This window comes from Ceratotherium simum, chromosome 30, assembly GCF_057802395.1.
Source record: "Ceratotherium simum simum isolate JZ-2026a chromosome 30, ASM5780239v1, whole genome shotgun sequence".
Classification (NCBI taxonomy): Eukaryota; Metazoa; Chordata; class Mammalia; order Perissodactyla; family Rhinocerotidae; genus Ceratotherium; species Ceratotherium simum.
In genome coordinates, this window is record NC_141929.1 from 14,895,103 (window position 1) to 14,909,202 (window position 14,100).

The window sequence follows — 14,100 nt, forward strand, 5'->3', positions numbered from 1 at the left end:
TAGAATCCACTGTTCTGGTGAAGGCAACGCATCCAGATTGATGGAAATCCACTGGCGCAGGGTCAGTTCTTTTGCCCAATACATTTGTATCCGGTTTCTTTTGCCACGGTAGTTTCTTTCCTGATAGGCCCACTTTCCCATGTGAATTAGAGGCACTCCCTCCCACTGACACTGGGTATACAGAGCAAACCCGAGATGCGGTCCCAGTAGCTATCTGCGAGTTGAGCTGCTTGGCCACGTGTGCTGGAAGGCTGTGCACTTTACCCTGATAGCAGCAAATCCTTGGGCGCGAATGGTGCCACAGTCGGGGGTGATAGTGAATTCTTTTGGTTTCATTATGGGTGGTTTCATTTCCTCCTTGTTCCAAAATGGCCTTTTGTTGTCTGAATACCGCTCACAACTTGAAATGCTTTTATGGCCAATGCCATCCCCAGGGACACGCAGTTTGAAGGTCATGGGGACCAAGGAGGTATTATTGAGGCAACATATCAAGGTATGAGGAAACCCTGGAAAACAAAATATGAGGTGAGAAATGAAAGCCCCACGGTAGCCTCCCTTTAACTTCAACCTCCCCTAGCACTGCTAAGCCTCTTAAATGAATTGTCTCTGCAACTCATCACTACTTGCTTAACTCCAACTTTCCTTGATATTGTTTTCACTGGTACAATTAACAAATACATTTCATTCATTGATTCAATAAATACTTATTATCCCTTTACTATGTAGCAACAATAGACATAAAACAAGCCCCTTGATCATCATCCAGGCCCCTCTCAAGAGGCAACCTCTGTTATCAGTTTGCTGAGTAGTCTTCCAGAAGTATATTTTGCAATTAATTTTTGCATAGAAATACAGATTTTTTTCCCCCAAACATAGAATCTTGTTTGCTCTTTTTATTTGCCAATGTATGAAAGGAGAAGTCTGTGAGGTTTGCCCGCTGTGTGACCCACAGCCTGCCAAGACATTATATAATTCATCCTGGACCTGTCTGGGGCTCGTGCTCTCAGGGTCGATGACAGAAAATCAAATAATAGCCTCTCTCTTGAGAGACTTTACGATCTGCTTTTGAGCCAGCCAGACGCTAACACGTCGGCTTTTACCTCCCTTAGACAAAGCTACTTTTTCATGCTATATCTAGCCCTCCTACATTCAGTTCGGTGAGACTCATGTTCCTTTCCAAAGAGATGTAGATCCTCCTTGCCCGGCAAGCAATAAACTTAGCTCTGATTTTGAATTCCCTAGGTGGCCATTGTATCTGCTACTACTTTCAGAAGAAGAATGATCTATAACCATAGGAGAAAAAATATGCATATTTCTACTGGATGCAAACACTATTCTTTCTACCTTAACCCTACTGCAATAAAATACAATTGGTCTCTTGGAGTAATTACTGCAGTACTGCAGGGGGTATCTTGAACCCATCTACTTCTCTCCCCATGGCTGCACTTTTGTCTACACATTAGGACTGTTGGAGGATACACATTCATGTTTGCTGTGTGATAACACACCTGCCAATCTATTTGGAAGAGATCTTTTATGGAAAAAGAATTGTCTGATTAAATGCACTTGAAGGATTACTCTTGGAAATTCCAGAGGAACTGCTAGAAAGTCAGTTTCACAATCGTGCAATTGCTACATTTGACTTTTTTGAACTTTCCCAACAATGATTCTTGAAACTGCAGATCTTTTACCCTTATTTTACCTGACCATTTATGGAATAAACATTCTTCTGCTGTAGGGTGTATTATGGAAGTGGATCCTATAAAGATTCAGATGGGTCCTTCCAAACCATTGCTCAGACTACTTTCCTGAAGCTAGAAGATTTTCAGAGAATAAAGCCAATTATAACCTCCTAGCTAGAACAATATCTTGTACAGCTAGCTACCTGTAATACCCCATATTGCTTGTTAAGAAGCTGAAAGGAGCGAGATATCATTTTATTAAAGACTGAAGGGTCGTTAAAACAAATGTTATTCCTAGGTTTCTGGTTGCACCAAATCCTAATACTATTCTATCTATGGTTCTGTCTGAATGCAAGCACTTTACAGTGTAGACCTCTATTCTCTCTTCGTTAGTAACTAGTACCTAAAAACTCAAAATTTATGTGCCTTTTCTTGGAATAATTAACAACATGCTTAGCCAGAATGCCTCAAAGATCTACAGAGGCACCTTCATACCTCTCCCAGTACTTAAATAGTGATTTAAAAGACAATATTTTCAAGAGGTTTGATTCTCATTCAATATGTGTATTTTCACCTGGCCTAGAAAGCCCCTAAGAAGACTTAAAGAAACTAGGAACAAAAGATCATGAGGCTGCAAAGAAAAAATTTCAGTTCTGACAGAGGTAGTACATTATTTGGAACATGATCTCTCTCTATTAAAGAATGGACCCTAGCTAAGGAGAGTATTAAATTGATTCAGCAATACCCAAGACCAAGAATTAAATTACAATTGATAGACTTTTTGGGATTCATGGGATATTTTAGACAATAGATTTCCAATTTTTCTAGTAAAACAAAAATCTCCACAAAGCAAAGAGAAATGTTTTGGCAGATCATTGTGAAAAACAGGTGGTACTTTTGTAGTTGTCTATAGAAATAATTTAGAATATGGGAGATCAATAAGCACACCTGCACAACCCATTTTGGACATAGAAAATTCAGCCTCAGACTTAGAAAACAAACATTGCCTAAAATTGGGATCCTCTATCCATTTCAATGGTCTCTAGCACACCAACTATGATGTGCCCCAAAGTCTGACCTGGTCTTTGACAAAAATCTTATACCACAGGTCCCATCATAGATAAGATAACCTCTCAATAAGAGTTGATGGGAAAATTTCTTCTCTGTAGCTGGGGATGTGGCTGGCTCCTGCCGGACATCCTGCTATCATATTCCAGGAAAACTGTGCAGTGGTCATGGGTCTAAATCATACTCCAGAAGACCTTTCAAATATAAATGGGCTGTGCCCAAATCAAGCAGAATATGTTCTTGTAATTGTCTGTAAATTCTTCAGATGGATTTGAGCCTTCCTATATAGAAAGGCCACTGCCATAAATGTGACTAAGAGATTATACACTATAACTTTCCCACCTGGGGAATATCAGTCTGACATAGAAGAGTTATAAAGAATCTTACAGTGTGTTAACCATTTGATCAAAAATGTCACAATCCCCAGTCCTTGGGAAATATAGAGCATAAAAATAGTATTATTGATCTTAAATTGGCCAAGCTCCTTGAGGCTCTTGGAGTTCTTTAGTGAAGAGTTTTACCTTTAGTTCTAGCCATCAGATCAGGTTAGCTCTGCCTGGAATTCATAAACTGTTTGCCTTAGGAAATAATAACTAGAAGATCCATGTGATTACATAAGTCTTTTATCAATCTGAATCAAGCTTGCTTCATGCAGACGTAACTAAATATTGTCAAGAACCAACTCATCTATAAGTTCAAGAAGCCTTCCCTAAAAACTCACCCTCAGAAGCTCTCCCTTCTTTCAACCTCAACAATGAGTACTCTGAAAAAATATACCAATAGTCTTCTTTACAGCCTTCTAACAACGAACCCTACAATTAATTATGAGGTGGACCTTTGGCTAAAAAGATGCTCAAAGAAACTGAATTATTGGCAGAAGACATGTAGAAAACTACTCTTACTGGAGCTCTTAAAGGGAACTTTTCTAAAAAACTTCCAGAAATGGATGATCTTCAGAAATAGATTGCTATTCCAAGGTCCTCAGAGCAAGCAGACTTTACATGAAGTAGAAAGATTCTGCCCAAGACTGATGGAACAACATTTTGCTAGATGACTGACATTACTGGTTTTCATATTTTCCTTAGCATAATTTTGTTCTTTATCATTTTGCCATATTCTTCTCTATTTATTATCTTAAAGTTATATAATTCTGATATCCCCTGTTATGTCTCCCTTACTATTAATGATAACTTACTTGGGTCTAGGCTTTGCTTGCGCCTATGCCCTATGATCTCTTTTGCCAACCTTTCTAAGATCTTTCTACGATCATTACAATGAAGCTTTGCTCCTGACTCCCTACTTCACACCCTCCTCATCTAACAGTTAGTTTCCCGTTGGCATCTGGAACTATATGCACCCCTACTGGTCTTTCATCCTTGAGCCAATAACATGCTTACTCTTATCTGCCTCATCAAAGCCCTACTTGCAAATGTGGGGTAATAATCAGAAAGTTTCCGATAAATAACTCTCCAATGGACCATGTTTCTTTGTGATGGGAGAACAATCTACCTGGAGGAATAATGATACTTTGTGTTGGAGTCACGAGGACTCTAGGTCCAACTTTGGGATTTGAAAATATTATCACAAAATTGTCCCTAACTTTGGCCATTACAGTACAGAATCCAGAAGCACAACAAAGTAGTTTTGAAAACCAAATAGCTCTAGATTTCTCGTTGGCAAGCAAAAATGTGTATTTTTGTTATCATTTTCTGCCACATTACAAAGAAGATTAAGGAATCCATATCCAAACTAAAACAAAAGACAACTTGGGTTTTGAAGGTGGACTTAGGAGAGATAAGTTTTCATGTCTCGGACTTGGGGAGTCTTGGGTCATGGCTCTGTATTGTCTTTCAGCCTCTTGTCTAGCTGCTACGTCATCAAATAGTTAATTAGATATGCTACAACAAAAGAAAAACAAGCTGTTTCTCATTTTCACCTAAGCTAGTTACCAAAACTTCCAGCTGGACCAACTATGAGGAAGAGCTGTTGATTACTATCTCTACAGCTCAAGGAAATTATGAATAAATTACCTAATGATGGCCTTTTGTGTATCCTTAGGGAAAAGAGAGGACCAAATGGAAAACTGTTAATGGAAAAACCTACCAAGCCTTGGAGCATGCATATGTGCTTTTACCCATGTGACCCAGAGCTTGCCAGTATCAAATACAGCATTTTGAGTAAATTGGTGGCATCTCAGGGATATATATATGCTTCCTGTTTGCCGCATTCCACTGAAATGTACTATTAGGGGCCTTGATGTTTTTAAACATTTGGATTCTAGATAAAAGCATTTCAGATATTCTTGGGGCTCGATAATTGGCTTACCATTGGTATAGCATTTACATTAACATTTCAGAGCTGAGCAATAGGGTAGATTCTGGACAATGAATCAGTGTGAGATTTTTTGAAGTAACTGATTTGAGGTGCTTACTTGGACGTGTTTTCTCCCTCCAAGGCAGTATGATATAGGGCATATTTTCCAAATGTCCTTGTGCTGGACTTCATATTTAAATGCCCGTGGAAGGGTAGGCTGCTGTCATGTGTCAGTTGCCCAGACCTCTCCATGGACTCAGTTTGAACTGTGGGAGGACAACTGCATAGGTCTTCGGGTTTACTAATTCACCTCTTACTGTGCATCAGTCACAGTCACCCTTGAGAGAGTGTGTCTCTCTTAGTAGACCACCACACACTTTTCAAGTTGTACGTCACATTTATTTTCCTTCAAAAGAGTGTATTTATCACTCAAACATGCTCTACAAATTTGTAAAAACCTCTTCAGCTATTTTTATATTGTATAGTAACAAACAGACATTCAACTTCATTTACATAGATTTTCCTATAGTATGTATCTCACCCAATATAACATAGATGGGGGGGGCATTATATAAATAAATGTGTTCTGAATAAATAAAACTGTCATAATCCTCAAATGTTAAAGCAAGCAATAAAGGCATTATGAATCAGCTTTTTCTAAGGAACTCTTTTTCCCCAAGTAGAGGAGCCTACTTGAAATGAAGCAAAAGAACTGAAAGTCAAAATGGGAGGCAATAGAGAAAAACGGAAAGGATTATGGAATATGGATTTAGACGAGGAGTTCTCAACCTTTTTTCTTAAATTATCACCTCCTAAAAAGAACAACTGTGATAAATTAATTTGAATTCAAGCCAAATCAATTTATTAAAATATGACTTAAATTAGATTTAATTTCTTCCTAATGAGAGAAATTACATACTAAGGAATAAGATTCTGTTCTGTAGGGTTGAACTTTGGAGGACGACAAACCTTTGTTACATCTACATTTTTTTCCCAACACCGAAGAACCAATTTTTGCTGCTTTGGGGCAACATCACCCTTGTTGACGGTGCATAATTTAGATAGATCTCAATTGAAACACTAATTCTGCCACTGCTGTGCGACCTTAGGAAGTTTCTTAACTGTTCCAATGCTCAGTTCTTCCATCATTAAATGAGAATCTTAAACAGTACCTCCTGAAAGGATTGCTAGGAGGTTTAAATGTAGTACTGCACGTAATTCACTTAGCAGTGACTGGAAATCAAGGAAGAACCAGTAAACGGAAACTTTTGCTGCTACTGCTTTTACTATTGTTATCGTTTTGATTGTCGGGGAAGCTTAGACAGGAGGAAATGACTCAGGGAAGTAATTGAGTGAGAAGACAACACAAACATATAGAAGGGTCTTCAACTTGGAGTGATAGAACACCTGAATCTAACCACCACTGAGTTCACTTTACACTCGAGAGCATCTCTGTGAAAAGGCTGCTATGTAGCCAGATCAGCAAATCAAAATCTGCGTATAAATAGAATGTGCACAATGTTCAGAGAGTGGAGTGAAGTGTGAGGCTTTCTGTTGTTCCACTGCTGGGAGAGCAGGGACAGCCATGGCCTGACAGCTATGAGTGCCCAGGATGCAGTTACAACTTTCACATATAAACTAGGAAATGGCACCGAGACGCCACTGCTGCAGAGGAAGGAGAGAACAATTCTAGACCCTCTCAGCCATTACCATAAAAAATGGCTAAGAGAGATTCTCTGTAAACTTCCTCCTCCCATGGGTGAGAAAACAAATTCTACTCAATTTCTAATTTAAAATGGAAAAATACTCACCAAAGGAAACATCACCAAAGTGCAGAGCAGGAACATTAAAATGGAAGGTAGGTCCAATGACACAGCCTCTGGGAGTAGGAATACAAGTCGGGGGAGTGGAGAGAGAATCCAGTGAATTCAGGGTAACAATCAGGAACTGGGGAGAGGGTAAGTACTGAAAACCATAATTTGGCATTACAACAATTATAGAATCTAGGACTTAAAGAAACTATGAGATGATGGTCTATCACAGTAGTTCTTAAAATTGTTTTTCAAGACTCAAATCATTGGGTTTTAGCAAACGATGCTCTCGTTAACTTATTACTGTATTCCTACCAATGAATGAAGCAGAGCAGACACATCACCAAAGTAGTGGCATAAAATGTTACTGTGGATGAGGCACATATCATGAAAAGTTATTAACTCAGGCAAGAAATAAAAATTGTAAGTCTAACCATATAATAAATATCAAAGACTATTGATGATACCGGTATTCCTTGTCCCACACTTTGATAAAATTGTTTCATTCCAGTGCCTACCACCAACTAGTTGTGATGCTGGCCAGTCACTTTACTTCTGTGGGCTTCAGTTTCTTTTCCTCACGTATAAAAGAGAGGACTGGAATAGGTGACCTTTAAAGACCCTTTACTCTAAATGTTGGTCTATTTCTCTCTCAGTGCAAGGCCTCATGATCTTGGAGCAATGCTCTAGCTTAAACAATAGAGAGATTCTACAGCTTCTAGCTGCCTTCAGGTGCAGTAGACAGCATAATGGTCCCCCAAAATGTCTATGTGCTACTCCCCAGAATGGGTGAATATGTTAGGTTACATGGCAAATGAGAATTAAAGTAGCAGAAGGAATTAAGGTTGCTAATTGACTGGTCTTGAAATAGGGAGATGATCCTAGATTATCTAGATGGGCCCAATGTAATCACAAGGGTCTTTAAAAATAGAAGAGGGAGACAGAAGAGGAGGTCAGAGTGATGCAATATGGGAAGGACTCGCCCAGCTGTTGCTGGCTTTGAAGATGGAGAAGGGGGACCATAAGCCAAAGAATGTGGGCAGCTTCAAGAAGCTGAAAAAGGTTAGGAAATGGATTCTCCCTTAGAACCTCCAGAAAGAAAAACAGCCCTGCCAACACCTTGATTTTAGCCCAGTATGACCTGTGTTGGACCTAGGATCTATAGAGCTGTAAAATAATGAATTTGTATTGTTTTAAGCTACTGAGTTTGTGGTAATTTGTTACAGTAGCAATAGAAAACTAATACATTAGGTATTTGTTTATTCTTGTTTTTCTCCATGACCCATGTCCCTAAAATCTTTAGACCAAAGGTAAGAACTGAAATAATTCCCCATCTATGCACCAAAGCTTTTAAAAATTGTAGACACACAGGTATCAGAAAACACATTAAACATGAATCTCCTAATTCACCCAGCTCCAAATGTTGGTGATGGAGGTGTGGCACACCATGCTGAATGCATTGGTGCCCTAGCGAGTCTTCCTGCTGCTATAGATCTGACCATAATGTGGCGAGAGGCTGTTGCAAATCTGGGAGGAGCCATCACAGCAAAGACTCAGTGCAGCAAGTTTCAATTCTAAAATCCTTTCTCAGAACCATCTATTCTATCTCATGCTAATGATTCAAAGTGGTTTCAAAAGGAGTGACTGGTACTCAGCATGGAATTAGGATCCGGTTGAGAGTGAAGTCAAGTCTACAGGTTAGAAACGTGACTTGTAAAAGAAATTTTGGGGGGCCAAAGTAACAAATAGATCAAAGGTGTCTGAAATGCACAAAAGGCTAACAAAAGTAAGAAAGAAGCTCACAAAATTGCACAAAGCAGTCATCTAATTAGTGCAGAAGTAAAAAGAACCGGAGTTAAATCACATTTGTTCAAAGGCACATATAACTAGCTGAACTGTAGCTGAACACCATCTGGATTTAGATATGGTCACATTCATTCTAATAGGGATTCTGAATATTAGGATAGTGTCTGTCAAGACTGTGCCTTCCATCAAGGCAGTGGTTTGTTAAAATTATAATTTTAAAGACTAAAAGAGAGAATGATTAAATTATTATGATATGAAATTATATTATACATATTATTATATTATATCATGATTTGTTTATTGAGATTTGCAAATACTTTCTCCCATTCTGTAGGTTGTCTTTTCAGTTTCTTGATAGTATCCTTTGAAGCACAAAATTTTTAAATTTTGATGAAGTCTGATTTATTTATTTTTTCCTTGATTGCTTGTACTTAGGTGTCATATTCAAAAAACCTTTGCTTATTCCAAGGTCACGCATATTTATACCTATGTTTTCTTTTAACAGTTTTATACTTTTAGTTATTACATTTGGGTCTTTGATCCATTTTATGTTAATTTTGTATACGGTGTGAGGTAGGTGTCCAACTTCATTCTTTTGCATGTGGATATCCAGTTGCTCCAGCATCTTTTGTTGAAAAAACTATCCTCTCTCCCATTGAATTGTCTTGATACCCTTGATAAAAATAAATTGACCATAAATGTGTGAATTTATTTTTGGACTCTCAATTCTACACCATTGATGTATACGTCTATCTTTATGCCAGGACAATACAATCTTGATGACTGTATCTATGTAGAAAGTTTTGAAATGGGAAATATTAGCCTTCCAACTTTGTTCTTATTTTCCAAAATTGTTTTGGCTCTTCTGGGTTTCTTGCATTTCTATATAAATTTTAGGATCAGTTTGCCAATTACTGCAAAAAGGGAAGCTGGGATTTTGATAGGGATCATGTTGAATCTATATATCATTTTGGGAAATATTGCCATCTTAGGTTAATATTAAGTCTTCCAATCCATGAACACAGACATCTTTTCATTTATTTAGGTCTTCTTTTAAATTCCTCTCAATGACGTTTTGTAGTTTTCAATGTACAAGTCTTGCACATTTTTTGTTCAATTAATTCCCAAGTATATTATTCTTTTTGAACATATTTTAAATAGAATTATTTTCTTAACTTCATTTTTGAATTTTCATTGCTGCTGTCTAGAAATACAATTGATTTTTGTATATTGATCCTATATCCCGCAATTTTTCTGAACTCATTTATTAGCTCTATAGTTTTTTTGTGAATTCCTTAGGATTTTCTATATACAAAATAATGTCACCTACAAAGAAAGATAGTTTTCCTTCTTCCATTCCAATCCAGATGCCTTTTATTTCTTATTCTTGTCTAATGGCCTCGGAGAGAACCTCCAGTACAACATCAAATAGAAGTGGCAATGGTGGACATCTTTGTCTTGTTCCTGACCTCAGTGGGATAGCAGTCCGTTTTCACCATTAAGTATAACGTTAGATGTGGGTTTTTCATAGATTCCCTTTATCATGTTGAGGGAGTTCCCTTCTATTCCTAGTTTGTTGAGTTGTGGTTTTTTTTTTTAATCATGAAGCGGTGTTTAATTTTGGTGAATGCTTTTTCTATATTTATTGAGATATTATGTGGTTTTGGTTCTTTATTCTATTAATATGCTGTATGACATTGATTGATTTTCATATGTTGAACCAATCTTGCATTCTTGGAATAAATCCCACTTGGTCGTGGTGTACAATCCTTTTTATATGTTGCTGGTTTGATTTGGTTTGGTAGTATTTTGTCAAGGATTTTTATATCTATATTCATTAAAGTTACTGGTCTTTAGTTATCTTTTCTTGTGATATTTTTGTATCAGGGTAATACTGGCCTAATAAAATGAGTTGGGAAGTGTTCTAATCTTTTCTATTTTTTTTTTTTTTTGTGAGGAAGATCAGCCCTGAGCTAACATCTGATGCCAATCCTCCTCTTTTTGCTGAGGAAGACTGGCCCTGGGCTAACATCCGTGCCCATCTTCCTCTACTTTATATGGGATGCCACCACAGCATGGCTTGACAAGCGGTGTGTGGGTGCAAGCCCGGGATCCAAACCTGTGAACCCTCGGGCCACTGAAGTGGAGTGCGTGCACCTAACCGCTATGCCACTGGGCCGGGCCCAAGTCTTTTCTATTTTTGGTGGGGTGGAGGAGAGAGTTTGTGGAGGATTGATGTTAATTCTTCATTAAACATTCAGTAGAATTCACCAGTGAAGCTGTCTAGGCCTGGGTTGTTTTTGTGTGTGCGTGTTGGGGGGAGAAGATTTTTGATTACTATTTCAATCTCCCTAAACTATTATAGATCTATTCATATTTTTATTTCTTCTTGAGTCAGTTTTGATAGTTTGTGTCTCTCTAGGAATGTGTCCATTTCATCTAGATTATCTAATTTGTTGGCACACAATTGTTCACAGCAGTCTATAATAATCCTTTTGATTTCTGTAGGGTTGGTAGTAGTACCCCTCTTTAATTCCTGATTTTAGTACTGTGCGCCTTTTCTTCTTTTTTCTTGATGAGTCTCACTAAAGGTTTGTCAATTTGTTGATCTTTTCAAAGAACCAACTTTTGGTTTCATTAATTTTCTCTGTTGTTTTTCTTTTTTATTTCATTAATTTCCACTTTAATCTTTATTATTTCCTTCCTTGTGCTTGCTTTGGATTTAGTTGGTTCTTCTTTTTCAGGTTTCTTAAGGTAGAAATTTAGGTTATTGGTTTGAGCTCTTTCTTCTCTTTAAATATAGGCACTTAACAGCTATCAATTTCCCTCTAAGAACTACTTTCACTACATCTCATAAGTTTTAGTATACTGTGTTTTGTTCCATTCATCTCAAAGTATTTTTAAATTTCTGTTGTAATTTCTTCTTTGACCCATTGGTAATTTAGGAGTACGTTTAATTTCCACATATTTGTGAATTCCCCAAATTTCCTTCTATTTTTGATTTTTTTTTTTTTTGCAGGGAAAGATTCACCCTGAGCTAACATCTGTTGCCAATCTTCCTCTTTTTTTTTTCCTCCCCAAAGCCCCAGTGCATGGTTGTATATTCTAGTTGTAAGTCCTTCTAGTTCTTCTATGTGAGCTGCCACCACAGCATGGCAACTGACAGACGAGTGGTGTGGTTCTGCGACTGGGAAATGAACCTAGGCCACCAAAGTGGTGAGAGCGCCAAACTTTAACCACTAGGCCATCAGGGCTGGCTCTTTGGTCTTTAATTTCATTTCTTCGTGGTTTAAGAGCACACTCCATATGATCCAAATCATTTAAAATTATTGAGACTTGTTTAGTGGCTTAACACATGGTTTATCCTGGAAAACGTTCCAAGCGCACTTATTAGGTGGAGTGTTCTATAGGTGTCTGTTAGGTCTAGTTGGTTTATAGTGTGGTTTAACTCTTCTATTTCCTTTATGATCTTCTGCCTAGTTATTCTATCAATTGAAAGTGGAGTACTGACATCTCCAACTATTATTGTTGAATTACCTATTTCTCCCTTTAGTTCTGTCAGTTTATGCTTCATGTATTTTGGGGCTCTGCTGTTAGGTGCATACATGTTTATAATTATTATATCTTCTTGATGGATTGACTCTTATTATTGTAAAATGTCCTTCTTTTGTCTCAAGTTAAATTTTTGTTTTGAAGTCTATTTTGTCTGATATTAGTATAGCTATTCCAGCTTTTTTTTTTTTTTTTTTTTGTGAGGAGATCAGCCCTGTGCTAACATCTGCCAATTCTCCTCTTTTTTTTTTGCTGAGGAAGACTGGCCCTGGGCTAACATCCATGCCCATCTTCCTCCAGTTTATATGGGACACCGCCACAGCATGGCTTGCCAAGCAGTGCATTGGTGCGCCCCCGGGATCCGAATCAGCGAACCCCGGGCCGCCACAGCAGAGCGCGTGCACTTAACTGCTTGCGCCACCGGGCCGACCCCTACTCCAGCTTTCTTTTGGTTACTGTTTGCATGGTATATCTTCTTCCATCCTTTTAGTTTCAACCTATTCATACTTTCAGATCTAAAGTGTGTTTCTTGTAGACAGCATGTAGATTTGTTTGTGTGTTTTTAAAAATCTATTCTGCTAATTATGCCTTTTAATTGAAGTCACTAATACATTTACATTTAATGTAATTACTGATGAGGTAGGATTCATGTCTTCCATTTTACCATTTGTTTTCTGTATGTCTTTTTTCTTCCTCGATTCCTCCATTATTGCCTTCCTTTGTGTTCAATGGATATTTTCTAGTGTAGACTTTTAACTCCCTTGAGGTTTCTTTTACTATACTTTTTAGTTAGCTTAGGGAATAGTTTAGGAGATGGGTAATCACATCCTGAATTTGGATAAATAATTCACAGAGTCAAAGGTTAAGACAGTAGGATTCATGCAACAGGAATGTCTAACAAACCCAAATTCACCAGTCAGTGTACCTAATATACAACCTTGCATATAGGAGGTGCTTCATAAGAGGTTATTAGATGAATATCCAAAATACACATTTACTCCTAAATAGAATAGCAATGTGTGTGTGTCAATAGTTAGATACAGTATTAATTATTAGGCTGGACTTAAAATGGGGAATGGCCAAATGAAATTGGGATGGGCTTTCTTATTCAACTTGAAGGATAGTTAGCCTGTCTTGGCCAGCATTTTGCTTTCTCTTTGTCTACATGAAAAGTAAAACTGTGATCCTTTAATATCCTATACTTCCTTACTATAGATAGGGCCATTATTCCTTTTATCTTAAATGTTTATAAGAGCAGAGATTTAAGGTTTTATCTTTCCCATTTTTGTATGGAGGCCTGTCCATGATGCTGGATGTTGTGGAGGGTACTCATGATTCTGAACAATACTTCCTGATGCCAAGAAGTCAGGAAGCCTTGATCCAGTTGGAGGCTTTCAAGAGCTGATCTTCTGGAGCTTATTGAGGGCAGGAGACAAAGGTTGCATTTGCAGGTTTGCTCTTCCTGCTTCTCCAGATAACCACCTGCACTGCTTGTCATGAGATGTGAATTGTTACAAAGAGGGGTTGAAGTTCATATAATGTGAAAAAGTCCTCCTATCCTTCTTATATTCTGCATATCTCTGAAGGATGTCAATCATGGGCCAGGACAAGCACAGTACCTCTTCTCGAAGAGTCAATGTTATTCATATATCTGGAAAGCAACTCCAATCTTTTCTATTATCACAAACACAGATGTATTATGGAAGAGAATGTCAATGCCTTGTGAATGCTTCAGATAAGTCTTGAGACTTAAAAGAAGTTTATGATTGTAACAGGTTGTCTTAGCCATGCCACAGAGCCCTTGAAGCATATGCATTCACTCTCCTTACTTGTTAGAGGTCATATTAGTTTGCTAGGGCTGACATAAC

The 14,100-nt window shown here is 37.8% G+C and overlaps 1 protein-coding gene across 2 annotated transcripts in view; it reads right to left on the bottom strand.

Annotated features, from left to right (window-relative positions):
• Positions 1-14,100, bottom strand: part of HYDIN (HYDIN axonemal central pair apparatus protein) — a 323,416-nt gene that overhangs the window by 218,047 nt on the left and 91,269 nt on the right. For both annotated transcript variants that reach the window (XM_004431814.3, XM_087419963.1), the window contains exons 12-13: positions 6,875-6,942; positions 265-506 (exon numbers count right to left, since the gene is read on the bottom strand). In XM_004431814.3, coding sequence (XP_004431871.2) covers positions 265-506; positions 6,875-6,942 — 310 coding nt within the window. The remainder of the gene's footprint in view (positions 1-264; positions 507-6,874; positions 6,943-14,100) is intronic.